An 11498-nucleotide genomic window follows, 5' to 3' on the forward strand; every position below is an offset into this window, starting at 1 on the left:
ATGCATATAAAATCAAAAACCTTAATTAAAAGATTCTTAATTTATTTCGGCACGGGATTACCTTGAGTAACAATGAATATCTTTGAACAATAAATGATAAGAGTTACTGCTCGTGTTCAAAGTATGTTTACATCTTTTCACCGCAAATCCTTATTTCACATTTACATGGATTTGCGTTTGTGGAATCGGTTATACCACACTTCCAAACAAGTTTAGAATTGGTTTTCCTATATTCCAAGACTACTATGTGATTGGTTATACCAAATCACAATGGTTAGTTGTGATCGGTCCTTCCAAGTCACATACATGGGTTCGGATTGGTTATACCTAAATATGATACCTACATGTGATCGGTCACACCAGTTACCAGGATCGGTCACATCAATTACAAGGATCCATCATACCATCCCATGGTGATTACTTAGTATCGGTTACACTAATACCAGGAATGGTCATACCAATCATAAGTGAATTGTGATTGGTCATACCAAGATACATAACCTGACTTAAGATCGGTTCTACCAATTCACTCACCCATTTTAACTTTATGAATATCTACTTATAGAAGTTAAAAAGCAACTTCTTAAATTGCATCCAAACCCAGCAAAAAGTTTCGGAAAGCAGGCAAGTGCCTACATATTTGGATTCGTTAACGAAAGTCCCATCTCTTATCTCGCAATCTCAATAAATTTCCATATCTAGGAATTACCAATAGGTACTATTATAGTGATACTAGTTAGTGGCAGGTCCACCCACTAAATCCTAGTAACTAGAGGTCCATAATAAAAAGAAAACATAAAAATAGACCCAATTTTTTAATCCCAGGTCCTGTACACGTGCGGGACAAATCATGTGAAATTTTCAAATACCTAAACTACCCTTCCAATCTCATATTTAAGCAACCTATTTCAAGTTTCTAAAAAAAGATACCAGCGAATTCACATCCGGGTTTCTGCTCTCTTTCTTCTTCTCGCGTTTGGACTAGGGTTTCTGACGATTTCTTTAGTGATTTTAACAGGTATGTTGCTTAATCTTTTCTATTTTCTTCTTTCTGCTACAGTTTCATGGAGATCGGTTGTGTTCTTTTTGTTTTTTATGAGTCTTGTTCGTATTTATTCAGTTATTTGGTTAGATTGTTAAGTTTTTAGCTTATTTTAGCTTTCGCTTTGATTATCTTTCTGTTTTCTTTTCAAAATCATATTTGTTTTCACTTTCAGATCGTATTATCCAGTAGTACATGTATGACATACTCATTGTTTCTGCTACAGTTTTTGAATCATGTTTAAGATTTGAATTTTGGATCATGGAGATCGGTTGTGTTCTGTTTGTTTTTTATGAATCTTGTTCGTATTTATTCAGTTATTTGGTTAGATTGTTAAGTTTTTAGATTATTTTAGCTTTCGATTTGATTATATTTATATTTTGTTTTCAAAATCAGGTTTGTTTTCACTTTCAGATCGTATTATCCAGCAGTACATATATGACATACTCATTGTTTATGCTCTTGGATTCTGTTTCTTGCATAGATCTCTCACTTTTTTTTAGTTTGAACCATCAGTACGTATGTGAAATACCGTATTACGTGCTTCGATTCTGCTGTTTCTCCTAGATTCTTAATTATTCTTTGTCATGCAGTTGATTTTGTAGTTCATGAATCTGCAGTACATATATGGCATACTCATAGAAACTGCTCTTAGAATCTGTTTCTTGCATAGATCTCTCACTTTTTTTAGTTTGACCCATCAGTACGTATGTGAAATACTGTATTTTAATACTGTTACATCTTTGTCACATTTGCAGGTTCAAAACATGTCTGATGCAGAGTGTTCCAATCCAAATACCTACTGCTATGCATACATTTATTATAATCATCATCATTTTGCTCACCTGGTTACTTTTAAGTCTAGTATTGATGACCTGAAATTTCTTATTTGTGAAAACTGGAGAACCTTGAACCCTTCTGAGATTTTCATCACTTATGTTGAGAATGGTGTCAAAGTGCCTGTGATTGATGACTTTCAACTTCATGGTCTCGCTGCCTTGCATTTTTCAAAGAAATCGGCGTTCTTTGAGCTGCATGTGGATTTTCTTTCTGCTGGTGGATGTAGTTCCTCTACATTCAGCGATATCGAAAACAATTCAGAACTGATTAGGGCATATAGAGATAGTTATGAAACTGATGGAAAATAAATTGTTAAACCTCTTCTGTCCGATGGGTGGGAGAATGTTTTTGATGATCCGAACAAGCTTTTTCGTGGTGGTGTTGATGCTGTTCGGTTAGCCTGTCAAAAGTATTGTTTGAAGACTGGGTATCGCGTAACAAAGGTGAAGAATGATCGTGAAAGGTTCACAATGAAATGCAGTAAAGTCCCATGCACTTGGATGATCCATGCAGTTGCTATTGATTCTACTTGCGATGTTTTTAGGATAAAAAAGTATGTTGGGAGGCACACTTGTGGAGCTGGTGTGAAGTTGAGAAGTCCTAAAGTATCGAAGAAGCTGGTACACAACCTTATTCATGATCGTGTGATGCACAACCCACTTATCAAGCCTCGCGAAATTGAAGATTATATAAAAGTTGGTGCTGGTGTTAATATCAAATATCACCATGCATATCATGGTTTGGAACGGTCACACCATGAAATTTTTGGGAATGATGTAAAGTCTTACTCTGATCTGGTTTGGTGGGTGAATTCATTGAAAGAAACAAATCCTGGCTCTTATGTGGATTTTCAGTTTAACCATGCAACTCAGACATTTGAAAGGTTATTCATTGCAATAGGCGCTTGTATTGAAGGTTATAGACTTTGTCGACCAATGATTTTTGTTGATGCAACTTTTCTGACCTGGAGATTTAGAGGTACCCTTATGGCTGCTACTTGTCTGAATGGGAATCAAGGAAAGTGATCTTTGTTACGTTTTAATTGTTATTGTTTACAAGTTATTCACTGCTTTTAATCGTTGGAACTTTTTGAGTATACCATTTATGTACTGAAAAGTTATTGTGTCTAACACACACTAATTCATATATGTAAGCATAAGACCTTTTTTTGAGTACAATATGTCTATTATGTACTGGAAATTCTTAGTCTATTTTCCAGTACATAATATATGTGACATCTATTAATATAACAACATATTTAGTGACAGTATATAATATATGTACTGTTTGTTTTTTGCAGGTTTTTATCCGCTAGCCTTTGCATTGGTCCCAGGAGAGGATGTTGACAATTGGGATTGGTTTATGTGCAATCTTAGCAACATTGTTGATGACCGTCCTATCACCTTTATGTCTGATCGTCATGAAGGATTGTTGAGGGCTATTCCTAAACACTTTCCTACTTCCCATCATGGCTATTGATACTACCACTTGCAAGGAAACTTACCAATCAGGAAATCGGACGAGAAGTACAAAGAAGTTATGGCTTGTCTCAAAAAAGCAACTTATGCTCTCACACCAGCAAGATATGAAGAAGCACTAATGGAAATGGAGTTAATGGGAAGGCCTGGGGTTGCTGAGTATTGCCGCAATATGCCTAGGGAACATTGGTCCAACGCGTTCTTCACTGGCTGTAGATTTGGTCAGACTACATCAAGCGTTGTTGAGTCCTTCAATAATTGGATTCGGAAAGAAAAGAGGTTGCCTGCCTGCGCCCTCGTTGACATGATCAGGTTTGTGTGTGTGTTTTTTTGTTGGTGTTTTCTTTGTTTTTGGTTCATTTTTTTTTGTTCAAAATTTATTACAGGTGTTCTTTTTGTTCCGTTCATAGGTTACGCGTTATGGAGTTGATGAATGAATGTCGCGAAATGAGTCTTTTGATGGACCCAGAGAAGCTCACTCCTACCTACGAGGCGTTACTTAAAGAACATATTCAAATTGGTCGAGTTTGGAATGTTACTCAGTCATCTGCGTATGAGTATGAGATTCATTCACCTAGGTTAGCTTTATCCCATAAAACAACTTTTACTGTACTATAGCATACATGTAGGAGTGAATCATATGTTTTGTTTTTTTGTATTTGTTTGCAGTGCTGCATATATGTACTGCTTTTAAGTTATTTGTGCTGAAAAGCTTTTTACGCATCTGCAGGTTTCACATTGTTGATCTGCTGAACAAGACTTGCACCTGCCAAAGATGGCGTGTTTATGGTTTTCCATGCTCTCATGCTACAACACCTATTTCTGCCAAGGGTGATCGATACGTAGATTATATCGAAGACTACTTCAAAGTTACAAATTTTCAGCAGCTATATTCAATTGCTATCAGACCAATCCCCAACTACAACAGGCCAGAGCAGTATCTGCTAGAGGATACTATTTTTCCACCCATCCACGAGTTCCACCCAGGTAGGCCAAAGGAAATCGTATCAGAATGCATGGAGAAAGCTAGAAGTCGTCCGTTGTTCCAACTGAAGAAAAAACTCACCACAACAAGGCAACGTGCACTGTCATTCCTCCATACCATGAGTTTAGTTCAGACCCTCTATTAGTTCTATTGGTCACAATGCAGATTCTGTTTTGCGCATCATTTTAAACACTTTTGTTCGCTTTTTTTAGAGTGCTGAAATTATGTACTGTTTGATATCTTTCTGGGACAAGGTACTTTGTGCTCATTTAAGACTCTTTTAATGGTACTTTGTACTGCATTATCCACTTTCAATATTATTGGTTTTTCAGGTTGATTTCCAAGTTTGTTTTAATAGTGATTTGTTATCTACTTTGTAATGAACAACTATCTGGATGAAATTTTTTTCAAGGTGCACTCTGAAAAATGTTACAATATGTCACACCTATGTACTACATAAATATTACAGTGAGTATGTACTATGTGTTTCTTCCAGGTCATTGTGGCTGTTCAGGATTTTTGGAGTACATCTATTATGTACCCTAAGTTCTTCTAGGCCATTATGGCTGGTTGTTCAAGACTTTCTGAGCACAACTATTATGTACTGTGTGTTCAATTAAGACACACCAAACAAAGAGACCAGCTCTGAGATTCATGTTCTCCCCATCATGATTAACAAATTTAGAGAGTCATATTCTTCAATTGAATCTAATAGCTGGTCTATGTTACATAAGACACACCAAAACACTTCATACTATGGACTTTTACCATCCAACATGTCAACATTTTTATAAAGCCAAACAACTGTACATAGATTAAACACAAACACCATAGTTTCGAGAACAATTGTTATCAAAATAAATAAGAATAATTACTAAACTTTGATATTGTCTAAAACAAACTAGCAAACTCTGAATATGTTCTCTATGATAACTTCTACTATGCAGTCCTAATTCATATAAGCACTGTCTTAAAAACCTTTTGGAGCATGAATATTCCAGCTCTCCTCAGGAGGAGATGTTGCTGAGAGTATGTCGCATGCTAAAGAGATCCTCTTCTTATGTATTTTGTCCTTTAGTTCTTCTGGGTCTCCCAAGCTCATTCGCACTCCATCAATTACTTCCTCCTTTGCAACTTTCTTCATGATGTGCATGATATATATTGCACAATCTGGATAGTCTCCCTGTTGAGGTGTTGGGTAACTAATCATCTTTACTCTGTTTACAAGTGGAAGGCGCAGGCTCGACAAGCGTTCATTAATTGCTAACAAGCAGTATTCTGCCATAAGATTAGCATTATCGAGACACTCGTTTTTGGATACAGCTTCCCAAGTGTTGTAGTGGAAGAATTCGCCTTTCTCGCATTCATACACAAGAAGCGTCCAATGCACGTTTTGGTGTGACATTGGAATAATAATCTTCCTGGTTCCTTCCTCCATATTCCTGATGGGTAAGAAGACAGCAGTGTTTGCTGCTACTTGATGTACTGGGTCACTTAAATAAAACTGAAAAAGAATTAAATTTATCAGTGTAGTAAATATGTACTGAAAATTATAGTGTAAAACACATATATGAAAGCATAATATTTGTTACAACATCAAAAAAAAATTGTTTCGTTTTAGTTTCGCAGATATGCTATTCAAATTCTCAATATATAACAAATAAGCATGAATTCGGATTCAATGTAAAACAGTATCAGAGATATGCACTGCACTTTACAAAGACATGATGCATGTTGTTTATCGAGATAAATTGGAAAACATACCCAGCCTGTTGGATCAATGTGGAGTACTGGAATGTACTTTCTCTGTCCATTCACCGGTTGCTCATTATGATATGCTTTTTTCAGTTGGTATTGCCAGTAATTTATAAGATCTCCCTCTAAAGCCCTGTTATGTAGCAGATCTTCAAATGTCTCTGCAGATAATATGTGATGACCAATCACAGCAGGAGCTTTCCAAGCACTGTTGCTGCAAATTCAAATAATCCAAATCAATTATAAGTTTGATTCTAAACGAAGTACATAAAGTTTTGTTAAAATGAAAGGGACCTATCCAAGAGAGACTCACATTGAGGTAGCTTTGTCAAAAAAAGGAGAGAGAAGCGCTCTTTGTTGTGAACTCAAATCCTTATAGAACGGAGATTTCCTTAGGCTCAACAACTTGCGTGCATTCTTCACTTTTTTAGTAAGTTCTTGCAGATTTGGATCACCTTTAGCTTTTCTCTTTCTCACATTCTCGCCATCCTTTTTCTGAACTTTCTCTGTTGGGCAATCTTTTTCAACTGGGTTTTCAGTTCTGGACTTTTTTTTCGCATTTTAGGTCCCGACAGTCCTTTGCCACTAGCAAACTCAGGATCAACTCTTTTCTGCGGGTGGCTCCGAGTTACTGGCTTCTGAGGGGTGTATGTGATTTTTGGAGTAAGTTTCTTCTCCTTGGCTGAGATAGTCGGCTTTTTCTTCTCCTTGTCCATGACTGATGTAGTCGACTTCGCTATTGGTTTGACTTCATTACTCTTTGTAGCCAGCCTATCTTCGAGTCTCTTGGCAAGTGTTACGTCATCTTCCTCTGATGTTTGACTAACTCCAAGTTCGTTATCCTTCAATATACCATAAACGTAAAAAAAACAAATGAGAGACTAAAAAAGCAAAAAAAAAATGAACAGAATAGAACATATGTATTGTCGGATTCTTTTCAGTACAGAAGTTATGTACTTTTAGTTTCACTGAGTACATAACATATGTACTGTTGGGTTTTCCCATGTTACTGAACATATGTAACATAAGTGGTCCATTAAGTATTGATAAAGTTGTTACTTTTCACTTTTTTGGTAATTATAATTACCTTCTGTAGCTCAGAAAGAAGTTGGAGAGTCTCAGCATATGCATTAGCTTTTTCGGCGCTCATATTCTTCTTCAGTCGAGCTTCCTCTGCCTTTTCAGCATCTAAAACTGGATACTTCTGTTTGAGAATCGGCAGCATTAGTACATATGCTAAAAGCATCATTAAAAAAAAACATAAATTCATTAAACAGAAGTAGATTTAGGTACTTACAAGACTCTCTAATTGTTTAGTAGGTGTTGCTTTCTGTCATTCTTCATTTTCTTCTTCCTTTCTACTTCATTGAATGGAATGGGATCCCAAGGTTTCCTTGTTCCCTGCATTTGAAACAAATCAGACTACGAACTATTTGACCAAAAATTGATATACGTACTGCTGGTTATATGTATCAGAAGGATATATGTACTAGGTTTATAACATGTTCATACTTCTTGTTCAGGTTGCTGAAGATCAGCTTTCAAACGAGCTTGTTCAGCTGCAGCTAAAACAATTGCAGAGGCTTCATTAAGTGTAGGTGCAGTATCGATTTGAGCTTGCTCATCCGAGGGATCCGTTTGAGCTTGATCTGATGCTCCTCTAGCAACTGGAGCTTCATTATGCGCAGGCGCAGCTGCAAGATGGATTTGAGGTGGATCAGGTGCACCTAGATCAATTGCAGGCTGCTGCACCTCTTCTCCATTTTGATCACTTGGTCCTAAACCCAAGTCAAAAGTTGGTCTTGAAACTTGTGATGGAGGATCCAGATCTTTAGCATAAAATTTGTCGAAGATTTGAGAAGATTCCATTTTTTCCAAGCTTGGTAAACTACCAGTCGATGGGTACTCCAGACTAAGAATTCCTAAGGATGGATAAGGATCTCCCATAATTTCAGCTTGTAGATATTTTGAGTACTCATCGGTATAAATACCCTTCCCATGGATGGCCAGGTCAATCAGTTTCTCCATCGGCACGGTATGCAGTTCTTTGAGACTCGGCAGCTCACAAACCAAAGGCATAAACTGCATATTCGGCAACATTTCTTCAAGCGATGCACCCTACATAAATGCAATGCCAAACCGTATTATTTTATAGGATGACAAAGTATAAAATTGAACTAACTAGTGTAACGTTCAATTCGCTCACCTGTCTATCTCTAAGAGAACCAATTTCCACTTCAATATTACCCAGAACTTGTGTCGCTGCTGTTTGTTGGAGTTCAGCCTTTTCAGTCTGTTATTCAACATAAGGTGATATGTTTTTAATCAGTATTGCAGATATGTACTTGTATGTTTTTCAGTATAGTAGATATGTACTGACAAGTTTTAGTTTTTTACAAACTAAACTAATACTAGAAAGAATATAACTTACTTGTGATGGTTCTGGCATGCTCTTTTCCTCTTGCAGCTCTTTCACCTTTCGCTCCAAACCATATCTAGCCCAAATTTTAAACTGTGAAACTTCAATATCGAACTGTGTGAGATTTTCTTCAGAGCCCCCCATAACAGGCATTGTTGGAGTAGCATTTCCCTGTTCATTCGACTTTTCTTGGGTATCATCTGGAATTTCCTATTCAGCCTATGTTACCAAGGGAGTAGTTGCTGATGGAACGGTGTCATCCAAATCATCATGCCCTTCTTCAGAGATACTGCTAGATTCTTCTTCTCCCGAGTTTGGTTGTGGAGGTGGGTAAGCTTTGTGATATATATTATTCAAAAGATCTTCTAGGATACTCACATCAATGGGGAGGCCGTCCTCTTTCCTGCTATGTAACTCACACCATTTTTCTGCAATTGTCAGCCTCAAATCTTCATTCTTTACTTCCAAATCCTCGAATTTTTCTTGCCAATCTAATGTCAATGGCACGTCTTCAACTGGAAGCCTTTGAGCAATTTCATTCAACATTTCTTTTTCATACATAGTATATTCATCCTTAAATTCTTTAGAGAACTGGAAAAGTACATATAACGCACACATATAACCAGTTTTTGTATCAGTATAACATATATGTACTCAAATAAATAGTGCATATGACACACAGACAATCATTTTGGTCAATCAGAAAACTGCTTTTCTGATAGTGTCCTACCTAAAACAAATCATTTAAGTATAATTATTTATGAAAACATAAATAATTATACTTAAATTCATCAACTTTAATCAGTTTTTTTGGTGCATCATTGTTTCCTAAACCAAAACTACAAGAAGCATAATGAAATAAAACTTATCCTAGTAATATATATTGTTTTTCTTTTGTGTATTGCGAAGCCTCCATATCCTTTAGAAACTCAACAGATATTTCTTTGATGTTCCACCTTGCCGCTCTTGGAAGGTATCGATCATCTGGTAAGGTCACTGGTTTCATCAAGTGAGTATGATCCGCATACAACAACTATGACAAAAATAACATCAATATAATCAAATACAGAAACTTAAATGACAGTAGAGTAAATATGTACTTGGAAAAAAAAAGCTTGTACTAGATGATCGATACCAACAAATAAACGACACAACCAGTGATGTCCTCAGGAGTGTTGTAGTTCTGATTGATTTTCTTCTCTAAGAAACTATGTATCAGGTCAGGACAAGATACATTCTTTGACTTCTCAAGATCATCAACTAAACCAAAGTACTTTTCTTTGAGTTTATGAGCATCTTTTGTTGTAAAAAACAAAGTAATACACATAAACAGGCATAATAGCTTAACCATATCTTCAATTGTTTGTTCAGTTTCTGCTTTTGGTATCATGTACTCCATATCTTCATCATCTTCACTATCGGGTACTTGTTCATCATTGTCATCATCACTGTCTTCGCCACCTTCAGATTTACAATTCTTGATTCCAGTACGCTTGAGCAGTTTCAAGATGGCATCTTGTAGCATTGGTCTTGTAACCGTGTTGCTATCACCAAAGTGTCTAATGTAGAATGGTTTCTGCCTCCATCCACCACCTCCCATCAAAAAGGTGTCATCAGTTCTTCTTCCTGCCATTCTTGGCATTCCAAACATTACACCCATTTTTTCTGGTGTCGACGTGATAATGTGTGTTTCACCTCTTCTAACAAACTCAAATGTGAGCTCATTCTTGACTCGACCCCTTTTGTAACACTTCAAGTACTTTTTCACTGCACCTTCCAACTTTTCCCAATGACTTTCTGAGTACTTAGTGTGCCAGAACATCAAAAACATCTGTCCATAAGAAGATTCGGCTATCTTTTCCAATGTGGCTTCACTCAAAGTATATTTACTCGCCTTCATTCTGGCAACCAGGCTATGTAATGCTGTGAAACCAGACCTATACAACTTCCTAACAGATTTTGGCACAACCTTACCTGCAAAATTTAATTGGTTTTATTTCAGTACAACATTTATGGACTACACATTCATCATCTCAGAAACACAATCAATCACTATTGGCCTTATGTACTTCATATCCAAAGCTCATTATCACATAAACAAAGAAACTGATGAATTTAGAGTACATAAACACTACAATGTCTCAGTTTTTTAGTTATGTACTGCCAATTATGTGCCAGAAACACAAACAGTGGTAAATAGATAAACAATGTTACCCATTCACTACTGGACTTATGTACTGCCAAAAAACAACCTAATTAAGAAAAAACCTCAGTATTTGATATATGTACTGCTGGCTATATGTATCAGAAATAAAATGAAACATATTGCATATCACTCTTGATTCTTATTCTACCGTTTTATAGTTATGTACTGCCAATTCTAAGTGCTAGAAACACAAAGTAGAAGTTGCATGTAAACTCTGATAGGTTTTCATAAATTTTTGATCAGTACTTCTAATATGTACTGGTGGATCTATGTCCCAGAAACAAAAAATATACTGAAAGTGTTAGAAATAGTACCTTTTTCTGAATTGGTGCGGTGTTACTCGGTTTTCTTCGTTTTCTTTTTAGTACATCTATATATTCATCGTCCGATGAACTTTTTGAAGTTTTTTTCTTCGATTTCGGTGTTTCAAGCTTTTTACTCTTTTTCCTCTTTGATTTTCGTCTTGAAATTCTTGAATCGTCTTCTGATGTTCTAGGAGCAGTGCTATCATCCATTATTGTTTCTTCTTCTTGGATTGTTCTTGTGATTTTTCTTGTTTTAACCATTATCGGAAGAGAATATAGGTTTTAGGGTTTTTCTCTATTCTTGTGAATCAGAATCGTTGTTTGCAAACTATTCTCTGAATGAATTTTCTTGTAGGGAAACTATTCTCTAAATGAATTTTGGGTTTCTATTCTCTGTGTGAAGAGAAAAATTTTTCTCTTTGAAAATCTCTGAATGTGAAGTCTAAAAACCCCAAGAAGGTGGTTGTA

At 36.2% G+C, this 11498-nt stretch overlaps 1 protein-coding gene across 1 annotated transcript; it reads left to right on the plus strand.

Annotated features, from left to right (window-relative positions):
• The first annotated feature begins 3421 nt into the window (after positions 1 to 3421).
• Positions 3422 to 4490, plus strand: LOC113324351. The gene is made up of 3 exons (XM_026572668.1): positions 3422 to 3672; positions 3771 to 3938; positions 4091 to 4490. The coding sequence occupies exons 1-3, from the start codon at positions 3422 to 3424 to the stop codon at positions 4488 to 4490; spliced, it is 819 nt and encodes a 272-aa protein (XP_026428453.1).
• Positions 4491 to 11498: the final 7008 nt, after the last annotated feature.

This window comes from Papaver somniferum, chromosome 11 (assembly GCF_003573695.1).
Source record: "Papaver somniferum cultivar HN1 chromosome 11, ASM357369v1, whole genome shotgun sequence".
Lineage (NCBI taxonomy): Eukaryota > Viridiplantae > Streptophyta > Magnoliopsida > Ranunculales > Papaveraceae > Papaver > Papaver somniferum.

Excerpts from the sequence above, each read along its gene's own strand:
- LOC113324351 (XM_026572668.1), top strand. The coding sequence starts at position 3,422 with ATGGCTTGTCTCAAAAAAGCAACTTATGCTCTCACACCAGCAAGATAT. Across the intron at positions 3,673-3,770 it reads GCCCTCGTTGACATGATCAG|GTTACGCGTTATGGAGTTGA; the intron begins GTTTGTGTGTGT and ends TTCCGTTCATAG. Across the intron at positions 3,939-4,090 it reads TATGAGATTCATTCACCTAG|GTTTCACATTGTTGATCTGC; the intron begins GTTAGCTTTATC and ends ACGCATCTGCAG.